We start from the raw sequence: 12143 nt of genomic DNA, 5'->3' as shown, positions 1-12143 counted from the left end.
AATGTCTCGGGGAAATATTTCGGGTAGGCTATTGAATCTAACATGCAGGTGCAGCTGATGTGGACTCCTAATAAATAAATATATAAATAAATAAAAGAAAATGAATAGAAAAAAATAAAATAAAATAAATAAATAACGAAAGAGTGAGAATGAATGAATGAAAGAAATTAGGGTGACCTTATTTGGGCCACAGTGTGGCCTAAATAAGCTAAACCCCCCTCCCTTACCTTATTTAGGCCATATGTGGCCCAAATAAGCACTCCCAAGAAATTAACATTTAAATGGCTAAATAAATTCTAAATAAATAAATAAATAAGATTTAAACATTGTTCTCCCTGTGCTGCAAGATACAGCGCATGTGCGAAGGCGAAACATTGTCCAGTGCCCGGCCCGGACCCCTCCCCCTGAACTCGGAATGGACACGATACTTCCGCGTGACAGATCAAAACGTGTTACCTATTATTGGGCCACTCATGTCTCGTTTTTGTATTCTCTCCCCTCCCCTGCTCGTCATAAAAGGAAGACATCATTAAAATTATAATGTTTTCTTCACATTTCTTTCCTGACGTTTAGCTTTCAGAGCGAGGAAAGTGATCCCGGCTGGGCTGGCACAGACGATAAGGCGGCGGCCAAGCTGTGGAGGATCAGTGAGTCCGTGACCAAGACAGGAGCCATGTGATGATGTGAGGACAAGACAGGAGCCATGTGATGATGTGAGGACAAGACAGGGGACATGTGAGGACAAGACAGGGGACATGCGAGGAAAAGACAGGGGCCATATGAGTGGTGAAGACAAGACAGGGGACAGGTGAGGACAAGCTGTCCCCGTCGTTCTATAATAGAAATAATAATAATAGATAGCATTTGTATAGCGCATATCCCCGCTCAGCAGCAGGTTCTATGCGCTTTACACTATTTGTTCTATGCAAAACAAATTATGAAATTATGCAAACTGAGCCCAAAAATGTGCAATTAAGCGATTGTTAATTTTAACAAAGAATGATAAAGGAAAATAATCAGAAATTACGGTGCAAAAAATGATCAAATTTTGCTTTTGGTACAACACTAAACCATTCTCTCCCGCCCCCTCACCCCAGGCCACTCCTTTTCTCCCCTTTGCAACGGGCCCCCTTTCTCTTCCACAAAGGGTCTCCAACAGTAACAGTAACAGGAAGGATGGGGAAGGTATTGCAACATGTACGGTATTAACCTCGAACTTCGAAAGTTGAAAAGCTCAAAGCCAGCTCGCAATATCCTTCTGCTACAAGACAAGATACGTTTCTGAATCACTAGCAACTATAATATAGATTATTTATTTGGTGTAGAGAAATACATCAGGTATATTTGTCTGTGAACATTCAATGACTTTTTCTTTTTACTTTTTTGTGCGTATCATCTTCATACATGTAGTACATGCTGGTGAAAATAAATGAATTTTTTTGTCAGTTATCAATGATTTAAAAGAAAAGACTTGATTTTTAAAATTTGATTAAAAAGGAAATGAAAATGTGGATGTTACCCAAACCTTGAAGAGTAAAATGCAACGGTCATTTCTCTTCCTTTTCCTTTCAAATAATCTGAGTCTGTATCTGGTAAATCACCACCTTCTCTAGTGAGAGGGTGCGATATATCTCAGCTCTCGAGGCATCATTCCTCGTCGCGAAGACTTCTGTTCAGAAACATTGCGAGGGTATCATGGACGTCAACTGGCAGTCAAAAGAACCGTCTTTGTTACCGTTTTGAAGACCAGACTACTTCTTAATGCACATGGTGTACATTTACTATCACCTTTCTTCTTCATCTTGGCGATTGACTGGCTGATGAAGGAAACCACCAGAGGGCACAGATATGGACACAGTTGGACCATCTCGATTTTTTTGCTTTTGCAGACGACTTTTGGTGCTTCTTTCGCACACCCAGAAACAGATGCAAGCAAAGATTTCAATTTTAAATTGCCTCTCGGAGTCTGTTAGATTGAGGATCGACCCTGGAAAGTCAGAGGTCCAAAGGATAAAAGGAGCAGGTCACAATAGAAGGAAATGCACTTGGAGATGCCGAATCCTTTTGCTATCCTGAAAGTATAATTGAAAGACAGGGAGGAACAGATGCTTTCATATCTTTGAATAGGATTTGTAGGACCAGGGATGTTAAAAATCCTCACCTTTGTTCGAAGAGAGACATCCAATTGATAAAAAAGAAAACCTATGAGCAAGTGTACCTGATGATGTCATTCTTTATTTTTTATGGGAATGTACAAAAGCATAGAAATCACATTGTTTGTACAGACAAATACTGTTCTTGTGCGTCCAAAGTATAGTAGTCATGAAACTTGCACTAAAAGCTATCTTAAAAAACCCCCCAGTGGGAACCTTGATTATATTTGCTGACTGGAAGTTCACAACGCTTCAGTGTAGTAATGGCCATATTTCACACCCAAGACACTAAAACAATTTGCTAGCAGGGTTGACACACATGTCCTCTCCGGTGGGATGTGGCATCTTTTCACTAAACACGTTACGTCATCTGTCTCACTCTCGTTCATATCACGAGATACCAGTACAACTATTAATTAATGTAACTCGGGTTTTTCAAATTTTACAGGATGAGCAAAAAAGAGATTTTTCCCCACAACATCCATCAACAATACCTAGGATGATTTTAATTGAGTATTTTCACCAAAAAATCGCATCTCTGAGGTTTTTACGGGGCATGAGCCCTTTCCTAGTGTCAAATTAAATACGTAAAAAGCCATTTTCACCCAAATCCTGAGTTACGATAACTGCTATCCCTTGATAATACTGAGTCCATCAAAATTGTTTTACAAGAAAAAAGACAACTTGAAATTCCATTGACCTGTTTGTGTCATTCATTGTGAATGTTTTAAAAGCCTATAGACAAAATTTAGATCAATAAATAAAAGACGGGCTGCTTAAACTCTTACACTAAGTGGGGTTCAACATTCAAGCAGACGGAGTCACTTGACATAATCTCCCCCCCCCCCCCCCCCATGTGAATTTAAATCACATTTTCTGCATACAACAGCAAAGAATCTAACCATTACACAATAGACACTGGTAGGGTGAAAAAACGGAATACAAATGAGCAGTACTGAAACGAAGTTGAAGAACGAACTGATTTACTTAAGTGTCTTAAGCGCCCACCAACGAACCCCTGTCACAATTATCCCCCCATTTCTAAAACATTTGTTGGAACAAAATATTTACTTCAGCACCACCAAAATAACGAAACAAGATTTTTAGAACCTACTGGAATGAACGTGAAATGTAACAAAGTCACTCAAACAGAAAGTGGACACAACCAGTTTTGTATAAAAGGATAAGAAACTAAAACGTCTGAAACTTGAGAACATTCCAGAGATACAGACAACGCTCCCTTCTAAAAATATTTTCACAAGAAAGAAAAGAAGAGAAAATAAGTCTTGGCATGGAAAGGCTCAGTACATTTGACAACTGGAAGGCACTTCTGGCAACTTGAGACAAAATATTACAATTCAGACGGTTTTTGAGTGATCTATTTGTCTTGCACCTCTATAGTCTGACCATTTTTGATTGTTAGGCAAAAGACATACAGCAACTGTTTACAGCCCAAGCACTGAGCAGTCTTTCAAAGAAGTAACAGTAGTAAAGTAACACTACTACTTTCACAATGTAACTTGTTCACTAAATTTGTACACATCATAAATAAAAATCTTACCATGCTTTGAACTCACAAAATTTTTCGCCATACAGTATAACGTAATGAAAAATTCCAAGACACAAGTTTATACTTAGAACACTTGTCACCCTGCACAGTAGAAATAGAAAATTTTTCAATGTAAGTTTTATAATAGCACAAAGGATTTCAAGATGAAAAGACAACAGTGACAGAAAGATTGCACATCATAAATGCCGGGTAAATAATTCCTCCAACAATAAAACTTTCACATTAAAGACTGATATAATAGATATCTAGTTAAAAATTTGATATAATATAGCAACAGTGGTTTCAACATTCAAAGTCTTGCGATAACGGAACCTTTCACATTTCAAGTTATGCAGAAACGAAAACATTACTTTAACGTCGTCTTCAAACATTGCTGCCAAAGGAGGAAGAAAGTCGAGACAAGTCTCTACACAAAAGAGAAAGACATAGCAGCGGAGGTACGGAGGTATTCCCGCAACACTTGAGGTGACATGAGGTAACAAAACAGGGGGCATCTTGATCCATCATTTCTTTGCACTCCTCGCAACCAGTATTCTCTGGCTGGCAGTGGCCTATCAGTCACAAGAGAGCCGTCTTCATTCAATACAAAATGTGGACAAAATACATTATAAACAACTCTCATTTGTGGTGACGAGACAGAGGTTATTAAGAATCACAATCACATATATGTGAGGCGTCCTGACAACATCAGTAACTTGTCGCAGTCCACAAATGGAGATACTGGCTGAAAATTGACACACAGATCAAATTTGTAGATTTTGTAATGATGCTATTATCTTCAAGTTTAACATGTCTTTCATCATTTCATACTGATAAATTGTTCAATAATAAATCATTTGATAAAAATCATACTAATAAATTGTACCGTAAAAAAGACTTGTCTTGCCACCTTATCGTTGAAAAGTGGAAAACCTTTTTAGCTTTAATTCTTTAATTAGAAAACATAAAGCGGATGCAAGAAAAACCCGCTACAGGTTGATTACAAAACACTCCTTTCCCAATGCTACATTGATTAAAATTAAAATGTACTTATAAGAGTTGTCACTTGAAAAAAAAATATTCACAGCCTAAGGACACTCTATATATTACAGTTAAATCCCCTGGTTTTGCCAAACTTTTGCTCTTGAATGAGAGAGCTTTCAGCACTTGATTCAAAGCATTAACTACATGTGCAGACACAAAAGCTTCAAATGACGGACTTTAAGAAAAACAGAAAAATCAGTGAGACATCAAAGAAAATATTTTTAAACAATGTGACATGTACACAAAAGACAGACAAGTGGCTCTCTACTCTACGGTAAGTTCTCCACATCCACAAAATCTTTGAAGTGTTTCCAGAGTTTCTTCATCGGGTCTGCCACAGGGACAACGGGCCGGGGGTCATGAGGGTACGGCCCATGCTTCTCTTTGACCACCATCAACTTGTCAATGATGGCACCGTGCTGAAACGTGAGAATAAAATTTAAAATGTTTGTTTTAGTAAGCGCTTTACGTCACTTGCAACACACTTAAGTCATATATAAGTGCCCAAGATTAGAGTTGTTACAAGCGTAAAAAAGGAGGGGAGATAAGGACAATGGGTGTTTTGACAGAAAGGAGCAAACCACACCAGAGCACCTGCCAACCAGCGAAAAAAAATGTAAACAGATTACCTAATTATATCAACATTTTGTAACCTTCAAGAGGTGCAACACATCCAACTGGAACACCGCTCAAGGTCATGCACACATGTGTACGGGTTTAACAGTAACAGGTTTTTACTATAAAGAGTATCCAAATTCAATACAAATCTTCGTAAGGAGGAAGCAAAATGAGTGAAGAGCTTCGAAAACTCCACAAGCAAAAGAAGTCCAAGAACATCTTAGTATGTACTCAAACCACAGTCAACCATACTGCAGTCCCATCTCAAAAACTCTTGTTATAGACACATCAGCACTAAGCAAGATTACCTTATCATCCGACACCTGCTCCATGTAGACATGTGTGCTGTTATACACCTTCATGCGAGTGTAACCGTAGTCATCACTTCTAAATGCAGACCAGTCGTCCACCTTTTTGTCAAAGTTGTCATGCTTCTCTTTGCATCCCTGAAAATAGTTGTTTAAAAAAAATTGATTACTGCATCATACAATGACTGAACAGACAGCTAAGATACACAGAGTAATTCAAGGGAATCTGCGTGTAATAAAAATAGGCTCTGTATAATTTGTAAGTGATAAATCATTTTTTTGAGACCATGTACTAAGCTTGTTGTTGGCGTTTTGTGCAGAAGGAGAATTTTGAAAATGATGTCTTTCAGAGCATCTATGCATACAAATTATTAAAAAGGAGTTAACGTTTTGGGTCTTTCTTAACTTTTCACATCAGGTTAAAAAAACAACCCAACCCAGCTGGCCTCTGCATTCATCTGACATATGAAATACACCCCACCCCCCCCAATCATAGTACGATAGTATTACATTAGTTCTGTTTATTTTTTTTAACAAGTTTTACAGTATTTTGTGTAGAGGTTCAACATTTGGCAAATCGAGAGCCACTTTCCCACGAACAGACAATGTTTCAAGAAAGTGTAGGCTGTACTGGGACACATAAAAATCCCTGTATTTCTTCCAGAACAGAACTCACTGCAGATCCTGTGGTGATGTGTACTGGGGCTCCTGGGTTGGTATAGGGCTTGGAGTAGCTTCCATTGTACACCTGTTGGAAAACAAATTTTTACTGGTAATACATTACACACAACATTTCAAGTTACATAAAGTTTTTATTTGAGTGAGTGGGTGACAATCCCAAAATGAAATACCAATCATTTTCTTTTAATCTGAGGTACCCGTTGAAAACGAAAGCTGAGGTAAAAATCATCTAACATTTTTTTACATTTTAAATCATTGTCTAATAGTACATGTATGTATATAACTGTCATAATTATGCTATCAAATCTTAAAATTCACGAGTAACAGGGAATATCCAAATAATACAAATATCTGTTACAAAAAGCCCTTCGATTTAAATGATAAGAAAAAATACAAAATTTAATGTCATACAACTTTAACCCTTACAGGACCATGCTACTTTTATACCTCATTTCCCCCTGGCCTAGATAATAGTGTCTTCTCAGGCCAAGCCAATATCGATTTTATTTGCAGCTTCTTGCAAAAATATTGAACAAATTTCGATACTGCTTTTGTTTGAAATTTTACAAGACAGCATGAAGAATATTTTTCAGAGATGACTGAATAGATTATGGTAGAAATATGAGACTCTGCTTGAAGTGGCTGGCACCTTGCGAGGTGAATATATGCGACTGGGCCTGAGGAAACTAGACCTCATGAGGGAAAATATACGCGACTGGGGCTGCAAAGGTTAATACTATTTATACTGCCCGTTGATGCCGAACTTTTCTTGAGGACTTGCAGGTTGACCTCGGCAAAAATGACAGCTGTAGAACAAAAAATAGTTGATCTATTTCTACCGCTTACCAGGTCTACTTTTTCCCCCGATGTGAAATAGAGAGATTGCATAAATTTATCTGATGAAAGCACCCAGTCGTACCTTTCTGTTGTAGACGGGCCAGAGTCTCTCGTAGGAGTGCTCGTGAGCCCACAGGGCAATGTCCACGCCGTACTCGTGGAGCAACTTCTCCATACCCAGAATATGCAGGAACGGGATTCCAACACGAACCTGAACATGGAAGAGACAAGTCAAAATTTTGTGTTGTGAATGGAATGCTACCAACATTGCCTTCTACACCATACTAGGGGAACTACTAAAGAAATCTTTGTCACCGATGCCATCTAGAAGATGAAAAAAACTTTCATCCAACAAAACAAATTGATCTTATAACTTGTCCACTGCACAATGAAACATAATTAGTCACTCAGAATTAGGAAAAAGTAAGATAGACAGAAGAAAACAGCAGAGGGAAAGAAAAGAAACTGGAACCATCTGCCATCATTCATCATTTTACTGCAGTTCATTTGAAAAGAGTATTGTACAGAATGAGCAGAAAGCAGAAAATAAGCTGTAAATTCTAATCAGTCAGCATGACAATGGTCACATTACACCAGCAACAAATAAGAACAACACAATATATGTGAGGCGTGCTGACAAAACGAGCTACTTCTCACAATCCGAGAATGGAGATATTGGCTTAAAATCAACACATAGGTCATATTTATAGATTCTAAACCAATGCCATTCTCTCCAAACTTAACATGTCTTCTATCATTTCATAAAAATAAATTGTAAAAAAAACCCAACCTATAAATTTTAAGTATCTATTTCCATCAGACTAAATTCTGAGAAGTAACTCATTTTGTCAGCCACCTCACACATATTGTGTATTCATAAACCCCAACCAAGTGTAGGGGCGACTTACCAAACTCTCATGGTGAGTGCAGTCATCGTTGTCGTCGTTGGAGCAGTACATTGGACGGTGACCAAACACGATGATCCATGGACGTTTCTGACGGTTCTCTGGTTTGTTAGCCTCCTGAAACACACGGTAAATAACAGACATAAAAGGTATTCACACATGTGAAAACACTTTATTTGACATTATTTTTCATCGTAGTGCAGCAGCATACCGGAGAAGTAAGGAAGAATTTACAGAACAGAGATAGCTAAACCTATCGTCCGATGTGGCAAAAGTAGAGCTTCAAGAATGATTAGACACAGAACATCTGAGCTAGGGCCTACCATCATTTGTTTGTTGCTTTGAGTTTAAAGAGAAGCACATTGATTTATTGACTGCCATTTAGTGCACAGAAAAGGCAAAACAGACAGAAACAATAGAGGTAAAGAAAAGAAGAAGGACCTAATCAGTGACACCGTCCAACACCCCTCGAATCTATGGTCAGAGATACAGCACATGTAGAGAGAGAGCTAAATGTATGAAGCGAAACTACAACATAATAAGAATACGGACAAAAGCTCTCACCGCCAGGTCTCTCTCTAGCCACTTGTACTGCTCCACGATGGGGACCAGGCCGTACTGAACGTAGAACAGGAGCTCCGTGGACAGGGAGATGAAGTGAACTGGGCCCATGTTGAAGCTGAAACACAACCAGGTTCCTTATGAGCTGCTGTTTATGGCAAGGTCAGCACTATACCAGTCATACCAGGTGGTGTCTAAATTTGGAAAAAAAGCTAACACACACAAAAAAAAGTATGAACACATCAAAGGGCACCTTCTGATCAGATCCCCTTCCTGAAATTTACCACCATGAAAAAAAGAGTTACTTTACGAGATACCCTCCTCCATTCACCTCGAACCAACCACCTAAACGATGGATGATTTCTCTGATTGAGTCAAAGAGAGGCATATTACATGAAAACAATTATATGTGGCACGACGCGGTGGAATCAGGCTCTCATCAATTTTTGGGCATATGGACTTGATGGCATCATCTTAAAGCCTGTCCATTTTCCTCGTTTTTGGTGAAAATAACATCCATCTATGTTGAATAGAAGTCGATATATGTGTGATTGAAGGAGGTGAGGGTCCTTTGTTTCAGAGGTAAAATTAGCGAGAAAAAGGCCGCAAAGGTCGAATTATTTCTTTAACTTGAGAGTCCGTGGAAACTGAAAATTAACACTTTTTCTGCCTTTAATCATTTTCAGTAAAATCCACACAGAAATATGCTCTTTAATGGGCATGAAAGGTGTTGAGCCAAAAAGCAAAAATTCGATGATAATTCCCAAACCTGCAGAAAAATGCCAATTTCTTGACTTTCGTTATTTTGACGAGCACCAGATTTCACCACGCTACCTCACATATAGTGGAGAGGAAAAGCAAGATCAATAGAAATCAAAGATGAACAGCTATGAAGTACGACCCACAATCAATAACTTCCAACCACCCACACGATGAAAGGAGAAAAACCTCCAGCCTGGCAGTCACTCAGTTCACTGCACTTTCCTGGTGTCAAACACATCTTCTCGAACATACAATATCGCATAACCCAAATAAACAGGGAAGGGTAGAATTAATTTAAAAGATTACCAATTGTGTCTCAAGATCTCTAAGGCAAAGCACTAAAGCCAGAGATTTCCCTCAAAACATATAATATCGATACAGCAAACACATTTTGGCACAGGAACTCAAAACTTGGAAATCTATGGATGAAATATCACCCTTGAAAGCAAGCATTTTATGACAAGATGTACAACATGGGTTTTGAGAAGATTAACCCCACAGAGTAGACACTTTGAACAAAAGAAGGAAGATGTAATAACTTGATTTCTTTAGAGCAACATCTAGTCAACTGTTCAATTTGAAAACGTGGGAGTAATTCAAAACACAATCATCATCGAGTTGAATACGAAATAAGTTCACATACGGCAAAAAGTGCATTCAGAACACTATAAAAACACAGACTCCAAAAGTTCTCAAGATTCTTCTTTTAGCTCACTCTCTTAGCACTAGCCCTTCCTACCTGAAGTAAGTACGCTTGTTCTCATCCCCGGGCATCCAGAAACGATTTCTATAGTTGGAGAAGTTGCTGAAAAAGAAACAAGACGGTTCATAAAGCTCAGTTGTGTCTTCAGAGGGACAGATGGCTTCAGCTGGGAATTGGGAAAGAGATGCACTAAGGTTATATGAAGGGGAAAAGCAATAAAAAAGAAGTATCACCTGTGGTGTGGCATAAATGCAACACCCTTTACAAAAGAGTAAAGCTAGGAAAATTGCAAAGCTTGAGATTCAAGCCACTTTCCGATCAGATCCCACTCCTGAAATTCCGGACGACTCAAAAAATATTTCTTAAGCATTCCTCAACAAAGACACAATCTTCCGTTCACCTGTAACAAGTAGTTACAACAAAATGTAGAGCCGAACCTGCTTTAACAGTCACATGTACAAACAACCCCTTCCTACTCCCCCCACCTTCCATAATTTTGCCTTATATCATAACCACACTGTCCAAAATGACGACCACCTGTCTTGGACAACCACTTTTCTCCTCAACAAAGGGTGGCTGTCTCGGACAATTCTGACAGTAATAATAAAATTAAATAGCATTTATATAGCTCATATCCTTAGCTCAACAGCAAGCTCTATGCGCTTTACACTATATTATTACCCCAGCACATACAATGCAAGCAGCCGATTAAGCGCTCAAACACTAACAAACTGTGAAGATTTTTCACTGTGACTGTCTATAGCTAGGTACCCATTCCAATCTGGGAAAAGTGAAGAAAAATCGTGAAAAATGTTTTTTCAAGGACACAACGTTGGGCCCCTGACAGGATTCAAACCCACGACCTTACGATTGCAAGTCTGAGAGCCTGACCGCTAGACCACAGACTGTACTAGTAAGTACTCACTGGGCATTCTCATGATTCCCAGGGCAGGTCATGTAGGGCAGTCTCGAGGCCAGGGGCTCAATCTGTCGCATGAACTCATCTCCCACACGAGCATTGTCCTGGGAGGGAAAAAAACAATTCTATTCAAACAACAGCTTGGTCAGGGTCCAGTTGATCCAGACCCACAACAATGATCACCACATTTTACAATAAACATATTAGTAGTAGGGCAATAGCAACCCCCATAAAAATCAGGGCTCTGCATAGTGGGAAAACAGGAATGGCGTGTATGTAGCATATCTGTAAGTTTCAGTCTGTATGTATTTATGTATTTATGAACCGCATTAGTGCCACGTATAATATGTTATGTCATAGCAGAGAGTTTACAGTAATACTAGAGAGACGGCACTTCGCCCGGATGCGCGTATCTGGGTCACCAGCTGATCGTGGAGAAACGCGTGGTAAACAAAACAAACTGCGTCCATTGTTCAAGACATTTTCGTTGATCGCAGACAAGCAAGGCCCCGGTTAGTACGAAATGTCAATGGTGTTCTGCTATAAAATGCACCTATCAAAATCAAAATCTGAGTTTCTTTCGATTTCCAATGGATGACGAATATATTTTGACGAATAGAAAAATATAGATAAAAATAATGACAATGTGATTGTGCTCTAAATACAAAGTGCCATCGATCGGTTTTGCTACTTTCTTTGTCCGATTACCACTTTTTTTTGGGGGGGGGGGGGAGAGAATGGGATGTGGGATGGAAGGTGTTACAGATCCTTTTAAACTCTTTATCATTATTATTGCGCCATGCGCTTTTCCATGATCTGAAATTGTGAGAATTTAATATAATGTGTTTGTGTGTGTGTGTGAGAGAGAAAGAGAGAGAGAGAGAGAGAGTGAGAGAGAGAGAGACAGACAGACAGACAGACAGACAGACACAAAGAAAGAAACAGATTGACAGACAGATATAGGCAAAGCGAGAGGGGAGAAAGAGAGACGTACAGAGAAAGGGAGACACACACACAGAGACAGAGAGAGAGAGAGAGAGAGAGGGAGAGAGAGAGAAAGAGAGAGAGAGAGACAGAGACAGAGAGAGAAAGAAAGAAAGAAA

General features: G+C 39.0%; 2 protein-coding genes across 2 annotated transcripts in view; one reads left to right on the top strand and one right to left on the bottom strand.

Moving 5' to 3' along the window:
• The window catches only part of LOC101847454 (retinol dehydrogenase 13-like), a 10961-nt gene extending 10092 nt beyond the window's left edge, over positions 1 to 869 (top strand). The window contains exon 5 of the mRNA XM_013088089.2: positions 574 to 869. Within this exon, the coding sequence (XP_012943543.2) occupies positions 574 to 679 (106 nt within the window). The 3' untranslated portion in view covers positions 680 to 869. The remainder of the gene's footprint in view (positions 1 to 573) is intronic.
• Positions 870 to 2211: 1342 nt separating this feature from the next.
• Positions 2212 to 12143, bottom strand: part of LOC101845954 (acid phosphatase type 7) — a 23627-nt gene continuing 13695 nt past the window's right edge. The window contains exons 5-12 of the mRNA XM_005108387.3: positions 11047 to 11144; positions 10158 to 10223; positions 8660 to 8774; positions 8099 to 8212; positions 7273 to 7401; positions 6349 to 6420; positions 5673 to 5810; positions 2212 to 5165 (exon numbers count right to left, since the gene is read on the bottom strand). Coding sequence (XP_005108444.1) covers positions 5016 to 5165; positions 5673 to 5810; positions 6349 to 6420; positions 7273 to 7401; positions 8099 to 8212; positions 8660 to 8774; positions 10158 to 10223; positions 11047 to 11144 — 882 coding nt within the window. The 3' untranslated portion in view covers positions 2212 to 5015. The remainder of the gene's footprint in view (positions 5166 to 5672; positions 5811 to 6348; positions 6421 to 7272; positions 7402 to 8098; positions 8213 to 8659; positions 8775 to 10157; positions 10224 to 11046; positions 11145 to 12143) is intronic.

Source organism: Aplysia californica, unplaced genomic scaffold (assembly GCF_000002075.1).
Source record: "Aplysia californica isolate F4 #8 unplaced genomic scaffold, AplCal3.0 scaffold00685, whole genome shotgun sequence".
NCBI lineage: Eukaryota > Metazoa > Mollusca > Gastropoda > Aplysiida > Aplysiidae > Aplysia > Aplysia californica.
The sequence above is the reverse complement of the archived record's forward strand: the minus strand, read 5'-3'. Positions and strand labels throughout refer to the sequence as shown.